General features: G+C 40.0%; 1 protein-coding gene across 2 annotated transcripts in view; it reads right to left on the bottom strand.

Annotated features, from left to right (window-relative positions):
• Positions 1-21,981, bottom strand: part of LOC112565190 (tudor domain-containing protein 1-like) — a 32,927-nt gene that overhangs the window by 10,442 nt on the left and 504 nt on the right. Inside the window, exons 2-20 of one of the 2 annotated variants that reach the window (XM_025240522.1) lie at positions 21,795-21,923; positions 19,731-19,794; positions 17,859-17,944; positions 16,127-16,265; positions 15,889-15,960; positions 15,608-15,633; positions 15,386-15,453; positions 15,089-15,165; positions 14,569-14,656; positions 13,639-13,671; positions 13,226-13,322; positions 12,846-12,915; positions 11,434-12,132; positions 9,758-9,850; positions 9,378-9,596; positions 4,833-5,001; positions 4,554-4,662; positions 1,880-2,068; positions 25-1,472 (exon numbers count right to left, since the gene is read on the bottom strand). In XM_025240522.1, the coding sequence (XP_025096307.1) occupies positions 25-1,472; positions 1,880-2,068; positions 4,554-4,662; positions 4,833-5,001; positions 9,378-9,596; positions 9,758-9,850; positions 11,434-12,132; positions 12,846-12,915; positions 13,226-13,322; positions 13,639-13,671; positions 14,569-14,656; positions 15,089-15,165; positions 15,386-15,453; positions 15,608-15,633; positions 15,889-15,960; positions 16,127-16,265; positions 17,859-17,944; positions 19,731-19,794; positions 21,795-21,923 (3,875 nt within the window). The remainder of the gene's footprint in view (positions 1-24; positions 1,473-1,879; positions 2,069-4,553; positions 4,663-4,832; positions 5,002-9,377; positions 9,597-9,757; positions 9,851-11,433; positions 12,133-12,845; positions 12,916-13,225; positions 13,323-13,638; positions 13,672-14,568; positions 14,657-15,088; positions 15,166-15,385; positions 15,454-15,607; positions 15,634-15,888; positions 15,961-16,126; positions 16,266-17,858; positions 17,945-19,730; positions 19,795-21,794; positions 21,924-21,981) is intronic. The other variant, XM_025240523.1, reaches the window with a different exon arrangement.

Raw genomic sequence — 21,981 nt, 5'->3', positions numbered from 1 at the left:
AAATTAAGGAATATCTGTACATACCTGCTTGCGTTATTGTCTGACAAAAGAAGTGACCAGGATCTTCTGAGTAAGTGATCACTGCCTTCATATCTGTCTCCATCTCCTGGGGAAATGCTGTTGACAAACAAGCCAGAGTCGGCCTACTCTCACGCATGTCTTGATCTGGCTCTGGCTCTAGGGATGGCATCAGTTTAGTTGATGCAACTGTCAACTCCAATGGAGCAGGTACAGATGGGCTTTCAGTCTCTTTAAAACCCAAGGCACTTTTTTTATCAATCAACAAGTCATTGACAGATGCTCCATCAAGCCTCGCCATCTCCACAATCTGCTTACCACCTGCATCACCCACAGCCTTTAACTTAAAATGCATCTGTTTGTACTTAAGAAAAATGCTTTCAACTTCACTGGGTACAGGAGGGCTGAGCCGTGCCAGGCAGCAATGTATGCCTTTTGCCTCCATCTGTCTAAAGCGTTTGGGAAGCACGCGGAGAGAGGATACTGTCTTTTCCTCAATATTGCCATAATCAATGAAAAGTACCTTGCATGTAGCACCATCTGCTGACAAGGACAATACACGGCCCCTGTACCACTCTTCATCCAAACTAAACTGTACCAACACCAGCTCTTCAAGCTGCTTCTTCTGGCTGATGCAAGTACTTTGGGGGTCTTGGGCAAGGTTGTTTAAGGCACCCCTCAACATCTCAAGCTCTTCCATGGAATCTAGAGTGACAGCATAAAAGTCGAGGCATCCATTAATCTCTGTAAGTCCGCAGTTGACAAAGTCTGGAGGTAGCATAGCAGAGTTGGTATCTCCAGAAATATGGGGAGATGTAGTTTTGTCTGTTATGGCTTTATGGGTTGGACTGTGCTTCGATGTGTGATTGAACACTGAGCTTGGAGACAAGGGCTGAACAGCACAAGTCATCTTCTCTGGTATGCCAGGGGAACCAGATAGCTGAGGAGAAGCAGGGGAATGGATTAGAGAAGGAGGCTTTGAGGAAGTGCCAGGGGGGCTTAAGGGTAGGTGGAAAGGCTCCAGAGGCTGAGGAAGAAGAGCTTCATCCAGAAGAGATGGGAGAATTTCTGACAGTGTCTGCTCCCGACGACTGCTACTCATATCCACCCAAACCAAGCCAGCTTCTATGCCTTTTACCACAGCTGTAAAAACTTTGCTTTCTAATGGCTCCATGTAGTTCTTTATGGTGCACAAAAAAATCTCGAGCTGCTCGGTACTCCAGTGTTGTGATGCAGGGGCGCTCACTCCTGCTACTGCACAGAGGAAGCTCTGGAAGGGTATAGTCGTATGTTTGGGCAGGATGGGCTGCAGTCTCTTAAGGTCCAACATCTCAGAGTTACCATAATCAACATATAGAACTTTCGCTTGTGTACCATCCACATTAAGAACCTCAGCACGGTACCACTTTTCATCAGCTGTAAATTTTGCTACTACAAGTTCTCCAATCTCAGGCCTGAAAAAAAATGGAATATTCTTATCTGCAAACATTACGGTCGATCATTAAAACAATCTACATATTTCCAATAAACAAAGCTACTGAAACTGGCACTGAGAATCCATACTTTTGATTTCTTCCCAAATGGTTTAACTTGTACATTAAGTTCTATAAAATATAAATTATTGTTATATTGGCTAGAAACATCTGTCGGGCTACATGTGTGGCTTCAGAACGCACTGTCATTTTAGCCCATCCTTTTTAAAAACAATATTTTAAGGGTCTTCTGACAAATGCTAAGCCAGCATATTGCAAAAGTCTCCATGCTATGTACATGTTTGTTCTTTGTGCCTTATGAAAACTGGTCTGAAAGCCCTTGTGCACACTGTAATGTTTGTTGCTGTTTACTTGTTCCAAAACTCTACCTGAAGACCTCTTGGCTGGGACTTTCGTACATCTGCTGAATTTCCTTGGCAAGCAAATCAAAATGATTTGTTTTCCTGTTGACCTGCATGTAGAAGTTCAAGGGATTTGTGCATTCCATAAGAAGGAAACTGTAGGTGTTTCCTATGTGAAGCTCCTGTGCCACAGTCTCCACCTCAGAAGCAAAAATTCTGAAAGTAAGCCAAGCAGATTTTTAAAAATGTTTGTATATACTTGCGCATTGTAGAAACCAGTTTTCTACCTTGTAAACTTAATTATCTCTTCCTACACACGGATGCAAACGTCTTCATAGCTATAGTTCAATTGCATCTATTCATCTATACTGAATGAGTTATCATGAACCACCAACAGTCGAGAGTGGTCAAGATTCCACTGTCGCGTGTTGCTTGCTGTAGCGGCGTAGCCAGTTGTTTGATATGACGGAGACAGGGGCGGAGACCCTATTAGCATGAAAAGGGCGGAAGTTTCCCTCTCCCCAGGGTTAGACCGGGACTTTTATTTTGGAAGCCCGGGGTCGGGGCGGCAGAAAAAAAGAGCTTCGATGGCGGGAGACAGTAGTGTGCTCGGGACTATACTGTTGGTGTATTCCATGGAGTTGGTGTGTGGTACAGGTCCTGGCAGAAGCTCCTTTTCTCCTGCATGTGGCAGAATTAATGCGTCATGAGCCAATACCAGAAGAAGTTCCTGACAGCCAGACGCGAGGGCGGGGAGACGTTCTTACAGAACATGGCGCATACGAGGACGTACCTGAGCAGACGGTTAGGACTGGCAGGCAAGCCATCCACATTCTAGGGCTTGCAGGACCTGGTTCTCATGGAACAGCTGCTCGACGGACTGTCTGTGGAGGAGGCCACTTTTGTCCGCAAATGCGCGCCAGGGAGCGTGGAAGAGGCGGCGACGCTGGCACAGCAGTTCTCAGAGACACGGCACCATGCTGATCATCATACTGTGCCCCAGCCACAGGCTAGACTTGACGGGCCAAAGGAGGAGGTGGTGCCGGTTCCAACTCCTAGCCAGATTTGAAGGAAGCAGCTGTGCTTCAACTGCGGCCAGAAGGGCCACTGGATAAGAGATTGTCCCAAGGCAAAGAGGGAGGCCAGCCCGAGGGCAATGAGCACCATTAGGGGGATTGATGTCGAGGAGGAGCTGGGTTCAGTGCTCTGCGTGTGATGCGTTCACAAGGTCAGACCCAACAGTTTCAGGGAGACCGTCCGCATCAACGGCCGGCTAGCCACAGCGGTGTGTGACAAAGGGTGTCAGCGGACTGTTGGCCAAGTCCCAAGATTCTGGCCGTGTGGACTGACTGTGTGCTTGACAATAGCAGAGGGCATGACACCGTAACTGTTCTGTGGCGGTGAGCAGCGAGTTGTCTCAGGCAGCAGCCTGGGAGGAAGGGAGAACCAGTATACTGTTGGGAAAGTTTTGTGCCACGCCAGACCACACAAAGTTAGAGGGGCGTGTTTAGACGTGAGTGGGTGTGTCTGATTTTTTTTTAAGTTGGTGGTGAAGCTATCCCGTTTGTTTTGTTTTTGCAATCTGTTGTAATGGGGTTTTTTTCCCCTTTCTTTTCTTATCTTTTGAGTTGGTAGTCGCACTCTGCAACCGCCAATAAACTTCAGTTTTGTATTGTAACTTTGTGTGCGTGTTTTGTGTCTACCGAGGAGTGACTGGCTTCGTTGCTCGCGTCGGGCGTGTGGAAGTTTGTTTGTGTGTTTGCGAATGTGTCTGTGAGAGAGCAAGTCCCGCAACGCCCAATCGTGTTACACGACATCCACCAAGCTGTTAATGACCAGGGGTGTGGTCATAGCAGTGCAGGTGTGAAGCTTGGCCAACTGCACAGCGGCTTTACGACTCGTAAGGACAATGCTAGGCTATCAAGGCAGGAAATCTACCAAAGTAATTATCGACCAAGCACTTGACCAGGAATAGCCAACACATTGACCGTGGTCACCTGCATGGACCATGTGTGTGTGTGTTACCCATGGGGCATGTTGATACCTGACCTGTCTATACTATCATGAATGTTACTCCATAAGTGTGTATCAAAACAAGTACTTCCTTGTATTACTCAGTAGCCTTGAAATGGCTCAGTCAAAAAAGTCCGTGACCCCTGCACTAGAAGGTGTCAGCAAAGGGCTGTTTAGCTTCTCAACTGGGCAGACAATTCACTTTTCCAACCAGCTGGGGTAGCAAGCAGAGGTCCATCTCGAGGAGATCTTAAGACTATTAGTTTTACTAAGTGCTTACTGATTGAGTGATATCACTGTATGTATGTGTTAATACTGTCTTTTGTTTCAATTGTATTTGTTCTTTATTCTATGCTTTTTTTTTGGGGTGGGGGGCATGGATGTGAAGGAGTGTTACTGTGCTGTAATATTGCATAAAAATAGTCTATTGCACAACAGGTCCATTACACGCATGTAACAAAAATCACTGGCAAAAGAATGCCTCATTCTGTATAATTGACATGTGGATATGCCTTTCTAAGCAGGTGTAAAATACCCACACACCTTGTTTGGAGACCAGTTCGATTCAAAATGTTTAAATCCCACCTTGAACTACAAAAAACAAAAACTGAATTAATAGATAAAATGACCCTCTGCCAAACCTCTCCACCCCAATTTTTTTTTTAAAAAAGAGAAAAGAATTCTGTACCTGCTATGGCATACTGATGCTCTTTGACTAGGGTTTCCTTCAGCAGACAATTTCACCAAACCCACTTTTGCACTAATTTTTGGTAGGAGATACTGTGCCACATCCAGATCTGACAGCAAACAAAAAGCAAGCCGAATCATGCTGAGTGTGAATATGCAATAACAAAAAATGAAATAGAATGTAGCAGTAAGATGAGATTTACTGATACACATCCATCTGAACAAAAAAAAAAAGCAGCTATGACAAAAAACACAAAGTTACTAATAGAAAATAACCTACTATCTGAATTTCGAACAAGCGTAACTACAGTGATGTCAGACTTCTGCTCAAGTGCAGTGGCAGTAAACTTGTCACCATATGTGCATTGATTTCTTAGATCATCAGTCAACTCCTCTGGCCACTGATGGCTTTTGTCAAATGGAGAAATGTCCAGCTGGCACTGAATAGCCTGGAAAAGAAATAGTTTTTTTGATACTCAACCTCAAATAAGTGTTAATTTTAATATTCTCAGCCACATAAAATGGATGACTAATAATTACTATGACTACAATCAATAGTCTTGGCAGATATGTTTTCTCCTGAATTAGTTAAACATTTCATTTCATTACAGAAACAATCAGAAACTTGAGCATTTTTCTTTGAGCTAAGTGTTGGTTGATTGGTTGACAAAAACACTGCCTTGTCTTGTCCAAGTACCATTCCACCCACAAGGGTGCTAAAAGCATTCTGTACATTTTTTCAAGTCAGCACTATCAGAGCGAGCTTTGGCCACTCATCAAACAGTCCCAGCTTCTCCAACTTTGCTGGTGTATCCACAGATTTTGTGCCCTTAACCGAGCATCAAGTCAGAGACATCACTAACTTGCTGAAGAAATCCAAGCTATTGCTCCTGTTCCTACTGCCATCTTGTCTTAGTGCCTTGGCCTATTGATTCTGGTTATTACCAAGATCGTTAATCACTCCCTGTCAACGAGCTGCTCCTTCTTCTTCCAAACATGCTACTGTCTCTCTACTATTAAAGAAGCCTAACCTAAGCCCTAATGACATGAACTACCACCGAGTCTCCATCATTTCTGATTCTGGAGGTTGTCCTTCACCAGCTGCTAGAGCATTTTGGCATGTACCATCTCTTGAGCTCTTCCAGTCAGCACCACCCAACCAAGACTGCTCTGGTGCAGGTCACAAATTACTTATTATCTGATTGTGATAATAGCTACATATCAATCTTGTCTATGCTTGATCTACTGGCTGCTTTTGACACTTTGGATCATCACATTCTCCTCCAAAGGCTTTGCATCACCCTTGAAACAGTCCTAGGTTGGCTCTACTCCTGTCTGCTCATACCCAGTCTCTTAGTGTCCACGGCTTTGCATCAAAACCTGCTGTGGTGCAATATGGAGTGCCTCAGGGTTCAGTCCTTGGGCCTCTCTTGTTTACTGCCTATCTTCAGCCACATGGTCCTGTGATTCACCACTCTTGCTTGCACTACCACATGTATGCTGACTATTCTCAGCTCTTGTTAACTCCACTGTTAATCAGCACTTGATTTTGTCAAACACTGGCTGTTGATAAATTACTGCTTAAAACGGGAAGAAAAACTTCAGTCATCTTGATAGCATTTGAACCGGCTTCCACCAAGAAACTTACATCAGCATTTGTACCGTCCAGGCTCGATGACAAAAATAACTATGTTTGTTTGACCTCCCTAACCACCTGCTTGACAAGCACCAGAGCTTAGAACAATGCAGAAGGCTGATTATGTCACACCACTTCTGCGTGATCTGCACTGGCTGCCATTTAAGGTTCACATCAAATTCAAGATTGCCATACCTTGTTGTGTTGTTCACAGCCTCACTCCAATCTGTTTATGTGGCCCTACCAGCCTGGCAAGTCAGTTTGTACTGCCTGTGCCAGTTTCAGTCCTATGTATCAGACTGGAGTTCAACTGTTGCTCATTCTCTTAAGCTGGCCCCAGTATTTGGAATGTCCTCCGTGTCTTTCCGTAGAGTCACTATGCTTTCCAGTCTGGACTTAAAAACCTCTTTTGGAAATACCTAGTATAATTGGTGTCGCCTGACTGTTACTATCTCCCCCTTCTCTCGTGTTTCTGACAATCTTCACTGTGCATGTTTGTATGTTAGCCTGCTTATGTAACTCTTCTCTTCACTATCCACTGCCCTTTACATCTTATAAAGCCCACTGAGCTTGCCTTCCCTGAAGACACTGTACAAGATAAACAAACAGCTAAACAACGTGTTTAAGAACAGTGATGTGCCAGTGAAAGACGTGAACGGTAATGTCATCGAGGGAGAGGCAGGAAAACTACAGCGCTGGAGGGAGCATTTTGAGTCAGTTCTGAACAGACCAGATCCCCCTCAGCTTGCAGACATCCAGCCCAGCACTTAGACCTTGACATCTGCACAGACCTACCCAAGCCTGGAAGAAGTGACAGCAGCAGTTAAGACAATGAAGAGCGGCAAAGCACCAGGGGCAGATGGAATAACAGCAGAGATGTTGAAAGCAGATGTGAATGTGATAGCTCCAAAGCTGACTGAAATTTTCAGGCAAGTTTGGAATCAGGGCAGCTCCCGCCTGCGTGGAAGACAGGGCTCATCTTCAAAGGTTACCCAAGAAAGGAGATCTTGGAGACGCAACAATTGGAGGGCATAACATTTCTTTCCCTCACAGCAAGGTCTTTAGCAAGATTGCTCTGTCAAGACTGACGCAACCCTTGAGAAAGACCTCCGACCACAACAAGCAGGATTTTGTCCTGGCGATCCTACTCTGAACACATCTTCATTCTGCGACAATTCTGGGAGCAGAGCAACGACGAAACACACCACTGTACATCAAATTCATCGACTTGGAGAAGGCTTTTGACAGCATTCACCGCGAGTCCTTATGGAAGATCCTGAGGCATTACGGAGTCCCTGCAAAACTTGTTCAGGTCATTGCAATGCTGTACAGCGATTTCAAATCCCAGGTTGTCTGTGACACGGAGCTTACAGACCCCTTTAACGTCAGTACTGGGGTGAAGCAGGGCTGCATTCTGTCGCCGTTCCTCTTCATCCTGGCCATGGACTGGATCATGATGACTTCCACCAACAGTGAGAAGAGAGGGATCACACTATGACAGCAACAACAACGCTAGAAGACTTGGACTTTGCTGATGACATTGCCCTGCTGTCACACCGCCACCAAGACATGCAGGAAAAAACAAATGCCTTCTCAGAATCAGCTGAAAACCTTGGCTTGAAGGTCAGCACAAAGAAAACGAAAAGTATGAGAGTGAACGCCAGAGTCCAAGACAGCATCAAACTAAACGGAGAAGAGATTGAGGAAGTTGACAGTTTCACCTATCTTGGGTCCAAAATGTCAAACACCAGGCATGCGGAGGTGGAGATTCGAGCCCGACTGGCGAAAGCCTGGCTGGCTTTCGCCTCACTCAGGTGCACATGGAAGGCAACAAACATCAGCCAGAAGATCAAGCTGAGAATCTTCAAGTCAAATGTGATCAGCACCCTCCTTTACGGATCAGAATCTTGGAAGATGACCAAAACCATCAGTAACAGCTTGACGTCTTCCAAAACAGATGCCTCAGGCGAATACTTAACATCTTTTGGCCAAACACCATCACCAACGAAGAACTCCACCGAAGAACTGAACCGAGTCCATCACCACGCAGGTTCAACGAAGGCTGTTGGCGATGGATTGGACATGTGCTCCGCCAGCAGACAGCAGACCTCTCCAGAGTCGCCCTACGATGGACTCCAGACTGCCGAAGAAAACAAGGCCGCCCAAAGGAAACTTGGAGAAGAACAGTGGAAAGGGAGATGAAAGGAAAGGGCTGGACATGGGGTCACCTAGAGCGGGTTTCAGCTGATCGACATAGGTGGTCTTCATGTGGGGAAATGCACTATACAAATACTGCTATTAAGATATAAAACTTTACACCTGGGGTGGTGCAAGAATCTCTACATTTATTATTAGATGAAGGCTTCAGAGAAAGAGACATGCTGACAGTGGAATCCTTCTTTGGGCACCTTAGTACAGGACCATAGTATTGTAATGATGGCTTTGTGTAGGCTAGAGAGGATCTGGCAGTCATAACATTAGGTTTACTACCAAGTCCCTCCTGCTTTATGGATATGAAATGTGAACTCTGCTTGCTAATGCAGAGAAGAAAATCTAGGCTTGTGACATGAGAACAATCACAATTTGTACAGTGGGCACTTGAAGAGCAATCACCTGCAGCATGGCAAGAAGAATTAAGGATCTTAACACAGTAATTTAATGGGTCAGTCTACAAAGTGTTTGCTATACTATTTTTGGGGTTCTGCACGGGACCAGAAATTGTTCAGTGCAAAGGCATTCAATCGAGGAAAAACCTGATGAAATGCTTTTTAAAACCCTTAGCTATTGCATACTGGGGGAGTAACAAGAGCGGATAGGCCAACTTTCACCTCCTCCTCACTGTCCAAAGAAAATGATCCTCCCTGCTGCATTTCCCAAGTTTGGATTGTTCTGTTCCTATGTTGTAAAAATTTATGCTTCATGTCTTTTGATTCTTTCTTTATGAAAGCGAGTGCCAAAAGTTATCAGTAAAAATCAGGCAGAACCTAGAGAACTTCCAAACCAAATGTCGGAGAGAAAAAATCTTCAAGACTAAGAAGACTATGTATTAAGTAATGAAAGGCTAAAAAATCAGCAAACTAAACTATTCACACCTTTTCTTAAAGCTGGAGAATGATTAAATTTATCAGCAAAAGTTAATCACCAAGAATGAACTATTTAATTTTAAAAAATGAAAAACTAAGTTCTTACCAAATCTGGAAAAGTTGCCATTTGAGGTGGTAAAGGCAGAAGTTCCGACACACTAACTTTCTCAGTATTACCATAGTCCACAAAGAAAACGATGGCTTTGTGTCCACCAAGCAACTTGACAACACGTGCACGACACAAGTCTCCTTGGTAGTTGGCAGCACACAAATCGTTGTTCTTAAATGTCTCCAAATGATCCTGTTTCTTGCCAATAAAATGTTCCTAGACATAACACATAAATTCACATTATTCTTGTCTTCATTCAACTTTCCTACCATTACAATTTTACCACCATGAGTAAGAGAAGACAAATAGTCATGTACTCACTACAAACTTCATTAAAATTTACAAATCCTATAAAACGATTCAAATACCATATATACCTTCAGAGTCTGCTGGGTTTCAACCAGTGCCTTCAGCTCATCAAGCTTCTGCACCCAAATGGAACTTGGGTTTTCCACGTGGGCTACCAAAACCTAATGTCACCAAAATACAACAGTTATGAATTAACTATGTTTTTGTAGGGCCCGTTAATCCGCAAAATTTTGTGAGTGTATAGAAGATAAAACAGTCAAGCAGGCTACTTTTCATGCAAAAATTTTAAAAGTTTATTTTCCTCCTATGTCCATCCACTGTGCGAGGAAAGGTTTTTAGAATAACGGGTTGACTGTTGACATTTCCTCGCACAGCACACTTTTCTATAAAGCAAAATCTTTTTATTAAGTCTTAGACACAACCCCAAAAATGTTCATGGTCACTTTCTGCTATAAAAATGCCATCTCTATTACAACCACTTCTCCAACATGACTTTTGACCCAAACTTTGTGCTCTGTTATGAATTTTTTGGCAGAAGTCATGTGTGCTGAAAAGTATTAAGTACACTTTTTTTTACAAAGACTTGCTTTTGGCTGATAGTTTGACCTGTATTAAGGACTTTCTACAAAAATAATGTTAGAAAAATAAAAATTACATTTTGACACTGCTTGTTCTTTGGGTCACTGTTGTTTTAACCTAAAACCATGTTTCACTACCCATGCTGACTACCAGCCTTCGATAAATTAATCATGCCATGACCATGTGTTTCATGTAAGGCTACATTGTCCCAACATTGAAAGCCAGATCGACCCAAGCCCACTCGACGAATCATTCACCTATGACAAAAGTTATGTGAAATATTATCACCAGATTGTTCTAATTCATCCACCATTTTACTAAACAAAAATGCCACTTGGTAATACTGTTCTGAGAACTAATTTCTCAATGGTGCATGAACAAAATTTTCTCTTTAATCCTTTTTTAAAAAGCCTTATGTCATCAAAGTACAATGCATATTAAATGTATATGCAAATGTTCATTGATATCAAACAGATACCCCTGTTCAGGTATTTATTAAACCTGGGTCTGGATTGATTTGATTTAGGTGTTGAGACAATGTGGTCTTACATGGAGGATAAAATGGCCATGGCAGGGTCAGTTCAAAGCACATAGAAAAGCAATTATGTAGATTTCAGAGCTTTATTTTCAATCTTTAAATAAATGAACATCAATTTATAAGGATCTGAACTCATGGTTCCTGGATCAAAGCATACTGATTGATTTCCCTATCAAGACCTCTGCTTTTGATAGATTTCAGACAGTTGTAAATACAGAAGTTTTACTGCATTCTAAAGAATCTGCTTTGTGAGAAGTCCTAGTAATAGGACATGAAAACAGCCATGTGTTTTGTATGATTGTTGTTTCGTACAAATCACAGTGCTGCAATTATAGATGCAACAAACATCATGAACTGACAAAACACACTAGCAATGGTGTATCTCTCCATAAATCAGCTAAAACCTAGGTTCAACATGGGTGACTGCATTCAATTTACTGTTAACTCAATGCCTGACATACTGAAATGCTGATTTCAGAAATGTTCAAGTATCTGCCTCCAGCCAATTTCTGGGATGAGTAAGGAACTGCTGCATTCACAAGTAAAATTTGTTCTTTATGGTTTTGTATCTGGAAATTAATATCTCAATATATTGTCATTACTGACATTAAACATAAAATATTTTACCTGCACTGGCTCTCCAATTTTGAACCTCTGCTCCACATCTTTATCATCTGATCCAGGAACAAGGTCTTGCTGAGAGCTGTCAGAAATTGTAACAGCAAGCTGTTTGTCTTCCCTATCACTTAGAACAGACTTCCCTATCATGTGGTTACTAGCCGAGGGTTTTGCTGCCCCACAGTCTCTAGTTTTCATTTTAAGGCTTTTTTCTTCCTGCCACATCTCTTCTTTCCTCTGATTGGAGGGTACTTGTTGTGTTTGCTGAGCAGAAGGTTGTTGAGGCCATGATGATTTTTTACCACACGAATAATTCTGAGGTACAGTCTTTTCCTCTTTTTGCTGAAATTTCTTGTAATCCTTTATTTTCTGGTTTTGTCCTTGGGACTGCCCCCAAGCTGCTCCATTATTGGGACCTCTCTTTTTTTCTTGGTAGGAATGATGAATCTTTGAAATATCTTCATAACTTGTAGGTGTTGGCAACAGCGAACCTGTCTGCCTATTTTTATGATCACCGGAAGGATGTGGCAGAAGCCCCTTCTTTTCTGAGGGATATAACTGTGATCGTCTTTCAGTTGGCAATAGACATTTTGATGGATCTGCTTTATTATTTTGTTGGCTTTTATTCTGATGATGAAACTGTTCTGATGATGATTGCGATGGCTGACATCCATCATCACCCAAGGTGCTTAAGATCTCTTTGTTCAACTGTATTGGAATGAAAGAAACAAAAAACCCCAACTGAATTTCAATATAGGTATTAAAAGGGATCAATGAAACATTTATTTTACACAAGTGCTATAATGATTTCATAAAGTTGTGAGGCTTTCACAACATGCTATGAGGTACAAGAAAAGAAATAATTTTTTGTTATAAGCCTTCTGCATGGAAAGTTATTCAAAATGATTTTCACACAATGCAGCTGCTCCTTCCTTGCTAGATATTTATATTATTGGCATTCTCTAGAAATAACAACCCTGCATTTTATGTTGCATGCATCTATGTCTGCCATGATCCTGTCCATAGAACCAGGAAATGGTGCTATATAATTCATTATATTATTAATATAAATTTCCAGTGAAAGATAACTTGGCCAATTAACAAATTCTTATTCTTCTTAAACTTTTATTCCAAAATGTGTCTTATGGGAAAATTGTAAGCTGCCTTGTGGTAAACCAGTTGCTTTTATTTTCATATACAGGAATACAGGAAGCAACAATGGCAAGTGCCCAAGATGATAATTCTGGCTAGATCTTTTTCTTAAACTAATGGGCCTTTAAAAATAGACTCAAAAAAAAAAATCTAGTGGCCAAGTGCATGAAACTCATCAGGTAATTTATTCTATGAGCAAACTTTTCCTAAGCTTATGTAATATTTAGCTTAGTTAATATTTTACAGAAGGTTTCTGGTTATATACTTACATTTACAATCTCCTCCCCAACATATACCTCAAAGTCAGAGGCATCACCAAATGAGGATGCCAGTTCAGACCTATCAAAGAATATATATAAAAAAAATAGCTCAGGTAACTGACTGCAAGAATGTAAGCAGAAAGATTAAAAAAAAAAAAAAATTCTACAGCAAAACGTGTGGTACCCATTTAATATGCAACATTCTGTAGACCAATGAAGAAACCCTTTATCTAGCTGTAATTGTGATCAATTCTTATAAACACCCACATAAGACATCTAAGTGACGATTATTCTTTGCTACTTACATGCAAGTATGCAACATGTATATCGTCTGTGTAAATGAAAGACCAAGAAACATATAACTGCCCTAAACCATGTAAAATACATACGCCATAATTTCACAAATATCTTTATGCTGTGGCCAATCCTTTATCTGACATTCTTTGGAGCAGTAGCGAGTTTTACACCTGGTACATTTGCATGAGGCTGCAGAAAAACAAAATGAGATAGGTAAACACTAACTTAGCAACATCTACAACATACATAGTGCCCTTTAGAAAACTTTTTTTTCCACCTTTATTCTGAATAAAAAGATCACAAATAGCATCAAGGTAAATCTTATCACAAAAAAGGAAGTTCTGCTCTAATGATGGGCACTGAATGCCTTTAACCAAAGTTAATGCCATCACTATGCAATTAGTATTAAGATTTTTAGACATCTAGAATATCAAAATAATATTCATGTTTCACACGTGTACAAAATGACTATGAAAAGTTAATATGGTTTAAAACAACAGCTTACCCTTTTGACCACAGAAAGCACACTGGAGCAAACCTGAAATTTTTTTCAAAAATAACAGTGAAAAATGTAGGAAAAAAATCATCAAGAATTAGAAGTCATGGAACAAAAAGAACTATTAACAGTTATGAACTAGTCTTTTTCTAATAAAGACACGGCTGTCCGAAATGGATATTTGGGCATCATGGCTTAAAGGATTTCTAAAGATGTGAAACTTGTGACAGTGTCACAGCCTTACAACAGTTACTCATTTCAACACAAGACAAATGATCTGTTTGTGGGCTTCCAAAGTTGCTGTAATGGTTGTTCTCCACTGCACTTTAATATTTTAACCATACTCTAACTATTATTATTAACAAACGCTGCAGCCAGATGATAAGATTCTATCCAAATTGATGTATACATATCCTGCACAAAGTACAACTCAAACAATCCACAACACTCATGTAAATATCTGATTCTGAATCAAAATCAAAGTTGGTTTTTGTATATATATATATTCAATGCTCACAGGTATGTATATATATCCAGTCCTGAACCCTTCAATCAATCTGAAGTGGTGTGCATGCACATTCACACAAATACTCATTTACTCAGCACAAAGCATTTCTCAATCTATCCAAAATGCTACAAATACATTCAGCATAAAACATTCATCAATCTACCCATAAGGAATGAAACTTATCCCTCTTACTGCATGAACACCATTGTAAACATATGATAATAGGGGTGTAATATGCCATTTATTGTCCTACATTCACACTTCCCTTTGTTCCAGTCTCCGAGTGTCTTAAGTTGACTTTTAACTGAACCATAAAAAGTATCATGGGATTTAACAATGCTTTGAATGATTTCGCTGTCGTGCTAAAACATAAAAATTACACTTTAACCTGAGACTGCATCAGTATCTTATTTACAGTATAAATATTTTACCTTGGCTGATTACTGTCTTAGAAACTAAAGCCTGAACATCAGTATCACGAGATGGCACTCTTCCACGGCCACAGCTTGCCTGCAAAACCTATACAATATCATAGAGCTTCTCATCAAGAAGGATTGCTTTACACGAATACATGCACTAGGTTTGGTAAGATTAATGGGGGAAAAAAAAAAGCGATAAAATTTAACGCTTCCTGATATTTATCATGGAAGAGGGACAGTGACAGAGTTATAACATTTTGTATACACAATATTATAAAATGACACAAATGTTTCTAGATTGCATTTTGTTATTGTATTTTGCACCTAACTCTAAAATTACATCTAATGAATTTATAAAACACGACGACTAACATCATAATTCCCTTTTAAAATTGCTTGCAGGCATATATTAAAAAAGAGAGAGAGAGAAAGAAAAAGGTGCACATTATGGTCTAGTAATATTATTAAGAAGCTGGAGCCAACCTCCTTGATTCCCACAACAAATACCTAAACCGTTAAAAAAATTACCAACCTGATTAGCCTGGCCACTAACTGAAACAACTGCACTTGTCTCTTTTTTCAACCTATTTCTGGAATCTCCAGCAGCTCCTAAATGGATCATAATTTTGTCAGTTGTCAGAAGCATAGTTATAAGGACACAAACTGCTATGAAGAACTAGAGCACCATGCAACATTTTAATAACAGTAGAAACTCAAAATGCTGTAGCTAGCCTATTTTAAGCAGGGAGTGGGGTCAGTTCAGAGGTCTGCCTCACACATATGCATAAAACTGAGTTCAGCACAAATAAACTAGTTTATGTCATTTTACCTCGAGCAGCAGGAATTTTCTGTTCTAAAGTTGATTTTGATCCACTCATTTTGATCAGCTGGTTCTGCCTAGAACAAATTGTGGTTTGCAATAAAAAGCTTAAAACAATTTCACCCCTAAAGACAATTTTTGTCACTTTTATTCTTACATATGATTAAAAAAATTGTGAACATCTTGTTACATTAGATTGCCACTATTCCAAAATGTCTAAAAGGAGCTTACTCTGATGACAGCCCTCCACTGGTTTCCTGCAACAGTAAAAATATGACATTACTTAAAGGAGTAAAGAATAATTTTCTAGTCTTTTCAAATATTTAAATTATCAATTATATAATTGTAAAATTACAAAATTTTCAAATTATTACATTACAAAGACAAAAAATATATATAAGTATCGAAAGAAAACTAGATGCATGTTTTGCAATTAATTTTTAAAAATACAAAACAAAAAACCTAATTAATGAGATATTCAGTCAAAATGGAAATATAAAATGTTTCCCAACCTTATCTGATGAGAGGTTGCTCTCTTTTCCATTCGTGCTGTTTCTTATTACAGCCATCAATTTCTCCTCATTCTGCAGCAGGAGTAATTTATTTCACACACATGTCATACTTATTCATCTTATGAGTTTCCAAACCTGCAGTTAAGCATCAATCTGATTTAGACAATCTCCATACCCCAACAGCATACAATCAAAATGTTAATCTTCACATTGTACTGCATATGAAATTTTATATTACCTCCTTTCTTTTCTTGCGTTTTTCTTTTTCTTCTTTTGAAAGTGACACTTTGACATGAAGCTTGCAGTCTTGAATCACAAACTGGTCCAGATTTTCAATGGCTGCTTGTGCATCCCGGAAAGAAGCCATGATAACAAACCTGTTCAAATGATCAAACCAACCAACAAAAGTACTTGTTCTATTAAACATGTAACTGTAGTTTTGGGGCTGTATAAATCTTTACCTGCTAAAAAAAAAAAATCAAAATGGGAGACGAAGACATCCTGTAAAAGATTACAAAATGACTATATATGATCCACCATGAGAAAATGAGTCTTAACTCGCACACAGCAGTTTCGCAGTAGAGACCCTGAAAGGTGATGAGGGTCAATTTTGTGGTGTGACTTTTCTCTATAAATGGATCCTTTACTAACAGGAAAATACACTGCTATGTTAAAAAAACATTTGTAATCACCTTACAATATATTTTAAATCAAGGTACCCAACTATTATCCATCCAGATTTCCACAGGAAAATGCCAAAATTGAAACAATGGTTCGGTACCACTTCCCTGTCAGAACCCCACTGTATTATATATACCTTGCCAGAAAGCCCAGTCTGTATTTTCAATCTTTTTTAATGACTGATTCAAATATTATCCAATCAAAAGACTTGTCTGCAAAACTTTAGGGGTAAACAAATCCGGCCTTTGATCTCAACACTATCCAATGGGAGAACCAGATACTGAACTGCCTTTGGTAACAAAAGGATAGGTGAGGAGCGATTGGCTGAAGAAAATGAAATTCGTTGCTTCTGCCAAGTTTTATTAATACATGGTGTGATGGCGAAAACGTATCTGAGTGACGAAGCATCAATAGCTTTTAATCTATGAAGCCACTGGAATATTTTGTGCTTTTTATTGAATAAAGGGGAGAGTGCTTATTCAGTCCTGAGTGAATTAACAGCACAGTACAAGTGAATGAACAAACACAATTAGGCATGAATGTCAAAGCATGCAGCTTTCTTCAATTTTTTTTTATATTTTCTACTTATTTTTGCCAGTCTTGCAAAATAAGGTCGTACATTTGCTGGCTCTCACCTGATTCACATCATTTTGATGCTGTGAGCGTGCATTCCAAGCAGCTGAGTGTCAAAACTAGTGTCAGAGAGGGACAGCACATTGGAGGCTCTGAGAGATTATCAACCATTCCATAAACAAAAATTCAATGGAGAACTGAGGCAGCTCTTGCCATGAACCCACTGACTACAAAATGCAGCCTGAAGGTTTTTCCAGATCTTATACAGAGAACACAAAACCAAAGACTTTGTACAAAGCAATGATGGTTGCCACACTCATATGACACCAGGAAACTCTACTTGCAACAGTCAAGCAACATTAGCTCATCTGCTTTGGATATGTGACCCGGTACGACCCACTGTCAAAGAATATCCTTCGAGGTACCTTGGAGGGTAGTTGATGCCATGGTGGTCAAAGGAAGAACTGCCTTACAAATGTCAGTGACTGGACTGGTCCACCATACAGGACCTACTTACTATTGCCCAAAATAGGCTGGAGTGGTGGGCCCTATCAGTTGCCATGTCAATCCCCCCTAAGACGATGCCAATCAAGGGACAAATGACTGAAGACTGAGCCTTCTTATCAAGCAAACATCAATCTTGGTTCTACCAAAAAATAAAAGGCTATTGTCAAAAGCCCACAAAATAAATAAGTGTGCAAAAAGATCAGACTTACCCGTATTTCTGTGGTCCAGTGGCACTCTTTGGCACGGTCACTTTGAGTACTCTGCCATACTGCATAAAAAGATTTCGCAGCCCAACCTACAAAATATGATTGAAGACATTATACTGTTTAAAAAAAATCTTTTAAGTATCTCTAATAAGTTATAAAAATGGTAAGTTAAAGGGTCATTAAAAAAGTTCTAAGTCCCACCCAGAAGAAGTTGCAGAAATAAGACAGTTTTTGACAATTTTTTAAAATCCCCCTAATATCAATGCACAGTCCAACAATGCTCAAGCACTGCAATCCCATCACAGGAGGAGGTGGCATCCTGGTCCTCCCAAAACTCCTCCACATCACATATGACCTTATCTCTGTTTCCAAAATGGCAACCACATGGGTGGGATTTGAGTTTAGGAAACAGATAATGGAGGTAAGTCTGGTGAATAAGGAAGAATGTGGTAGCAATTATAAGCCACAGTTGGTTGCTTCAACTACTGCAACCTGAGCAGTTTGTGTTTAATGCCATGCCAGCAACTAGGGATATATCACGGCAACAAAAGTAATCTTAACTTTAAAAGTTTAGGTAAAAAAACCTCCCAAGTGATATAACCATAACATTCTTTAAAAAGTCGACACAAGAAATAAGCAAAATGTAAAAGAGTTGGTAAAGCGTAAAAAGGAGTGATGAAGCCCAAAAAGGCCACCAACAAACCAAAAATCAAAATAATTATCACGACATAAAATATCTTAAATTTGATGGTAAAGTCCTAGCCGCCTTAAAAATGACTGCTGCCAAATGGACGGACCTGAACAAAGAAAACAAAGAATATTTTGTAAAAAACTGCCGATGGATAATCTGGAGCTCGGGACAAACAATCATAACATGTACCACACTAAAACTTTCCCAACACCATGGACAAACTGGTGGTGGTTCACCTTGTAAGAGGAACCCCTGCGTGGCATAGCTGTGTCCTAACTTTATTAATCTAGCAAGGACCACCTCCTCTGCCTCAGGGTGGCACAAAGGTAGGTGGTCGGAAAGACAGAGAAGAGTGGCATATAATTTATTTTGACCCAAAGTGTCCCAGTGGCATTGCCATAGGGACTGAACGTAGGCCGAGAAGAAATGTTTACAGTCTGATACCAGCGAATTTTAGGAAACTGGACCACAAGTGGGTGATCAGAATCATTGGAAAGGAGAGATTGGAGAGCAGAAAAAGGTAGATTGTACTTTTCGGAGCGATCGGAAGAAAAGTCATGCTTTCTGATTTCCGCGCTGAGCAAGAAATAGTCCACAGCGCAGACGTCTAACAGCTGAAAAGTGTGTAGATATAGTTTTAACCTGCTACTGCAAAAGGGAAGAGGGACAAAAGCTGGGCTGGCTCCTCGCCTTCCACTACAAGAAAACGAGGTCGGGACCCTTCAACATTCTCTCTCACTTTATCCTCACTGTCCGAAGATTCACCTTCTCTGATGCGTTTTCCAGGTTTGGTTGTTTTTTTTTTTTTTTTGGTGTCATAATATATAGGAATTGGGTTTGTTCCTTATGCTCCCCACCCAACAAAGGGATGTGACTGAACGGTACCCCTTAGGGCATTTCCAGCAGGGTCGCACCAGGGGTACGCAAGGAATATACTCTGGCCTAAGCAGCAACTACTGTAATTAGCAGTCAAATCAAGTTATGACTTTGCTGCTGACTCTGGTAAATCAAATTTCTTGCTGGAACTCATAATATTTTTCTTAGTAATTATAAGTGGTCTCACTGGTTTTTCAATTGGCTACTTGCATTCCTGTGCAAACTCCCCATAAAATTTAAAGACTATTCAAGCAGAAAGCAATAAAAGATTTTTAAAAATAGATATATAACACATATTAAGTACTTACTTCATCAAGATGAAGTGGTATGCCAGTGACGAACAATTCCACGCTATGGCTTACGTCCCCTTCTCTTTAACAAATAAAACATTTATTGTTAAATGATACATACGCAATTACAGTCATAATGATGGATCCCTTATACAACACTGGCTTCATAAATTACAGTTATGCACTGCATGATGAAATACTAGTCAATGACAAAACCCATCTTCAATGGTGGTCCCAATATATAATAATGATCAATAATTTATGTTTATGTGTAACACTATGACGTTTGCAGAATGATAAAATAGGCTAGCAATTAATTTTTGGGGCCTTGTCATTAAGCCACGAATGACTATACAGTAATCCCTCGTTTATAGCGGGAGATGCGTTCCAGACCCACTTGTGATAACTAAAAATCCGTAAAATAGAAATGGTATTTTTATTTATACACTATATTAAGGCTTTATAAACCCTCGCCCATACTTTTACACTACATAATCCTTTTCTTAATAACCACTCCCACACTGTTTTGCGCATGTATTGTACCTTTACAGCAAATAATAGAACACATAATATGTACTTTACTGTAGAGTACAGATCTGTAATAGAACAAAAAGTACACAACGCACCACTGTACTGAGCTAATTGGGGCTGATGATGATGTAGTTTTATAACGCGCTAGTATCCACATCACAAAGATGCGCTCAATGCGCGGTGATCCCAGCAGCCACCAAACTGCAGGTCAAATGATAACTTCAAATAAGTTTAAACAAGCGAGTCTTAAGATTTTTCTTAAAAGATGCGAGACTAGCAGACTCCTTGATCGAAAGGGGAAGCGAGTTCCACAAAAGCGGGGCTACATTGGAGAAGGATCTAAAACCCACAGTCTTCTTGTTTGTATTCCCTGACTGAACGGTCGGTCGTTCAAGCCTGAATTGGGCTGCTGAACAAAGGTTCCGCTGAGGTTGGTAACGGCGAATTAGGTCTTGTAGATATACAGGCGCAAGGTCGTAAAGACAGCCATAAGTCAAGGTTAACAATTTGTGCTCAATTCTTTTCCCCACAGGAAGCTAATGTAGGTCACGTAGTACAGGAGTAATGTGGTCAGTTGTTTTCTTTCGAGCAACTATCCTAGCAGCCGTATTTTGCTGATACAACGCAGCACTCTATGGTTGGTCGCTTCTCTAGCAACCAACCAATCGTGTGTTGTTTACAATTGTGAGTAGGCCCGTAGTGTCTCAGGCAAACGATGCTGGTTCTCTTTTAGAGTAAATGCATGCACTGTTTACTGTAATTCACATTAATTTTATTATTTATAATAATTCTTTATTGTTAGAATTAATATTAGAAATATATTTTTTACACGGGGGTTTTTCATCTGAAATTCATAAAATATATATTTTCCACTGATCAAATTTCACAGAAAATCCGTGAAGAAGCGTAGATCCGTGAAACATTTTTCCTATTAATTTCTTATAAAAACCCGCGAAATAGTGAAGCTGTGAAATGTGAGGCACGAAGTGGCGAGGGATTACTGTACCAGTGAACAAAATATGTATTATGATATGCACAGTGTTGTCCATAGGAATGTTATTACCATGGGAATCCCATGGGAAACGTCCCATGGGATGGGATAGCACACATTTGTATTTCCCATGGTAGTCGATACTTGATATTGTAAAATAAATTTACTGTTATTTCATTCATCAAGTATTTAAATCTTTCCTCTGAATCATCTATTGTATGTGGAAGTAGCAGAAATTATAGAACAAAAGCCGAAAAGTGGTTTTCAGTGTTGTCCATAGGATTGTTATTACCATGGGAATCCCATGGGATGAGATGGGATGGGACAGGCATAAATTGCCATGGGATGGGATGAGATAGAAAAATATGTCCCATGGACAACCCTGGATATGCATCTATATGATACATTCTTAAAATATGGTCAGACTAAATTAGATCTCAAGACTTCTTTTAAGGTCAGCTATGAATCAGTGATATGCCGTTACATTTGCAGGTAACCAGTTAAGGTTGAAAAAAGCTTAAAACACAATGGCTCTAAATGCATAAATATTTAATGCTCACCGATTTCTTGCGTTGCTCTGTAGGTCGTATCCTAAACCTTCTCGGTAAGAGTTAAATTTTCTATTATGATAATCTTCAGTCATTGGATCCCAATCTTTTAAGTCTCTGTCTGCTAAGGTAATTTCGTTTCTGAAAATAAAAGGTGCTCAGAATGAGTAATGTTGCAAACATACCTTGACAGTACTAC

This window comes from Pomacea canaliculata, linkage group LG5, assembly GCF_003073045.1.
Source record: "Pomacea canaliculata isolate SZHN2017 linkage group LG5, ASM307304v1, whole genome shotgun sequence".
In the NCBI taxonomy this organism is placed as follows: Eukaryota; Metazoa; Mollusca; class Gastropoda; order Architaenioglossa; family Ampullariidae; genus Pomacea; species Pomacea canaliculata.
This window is presented reverse-complemented; position numbering and strand designations above follow the sequence as displayed.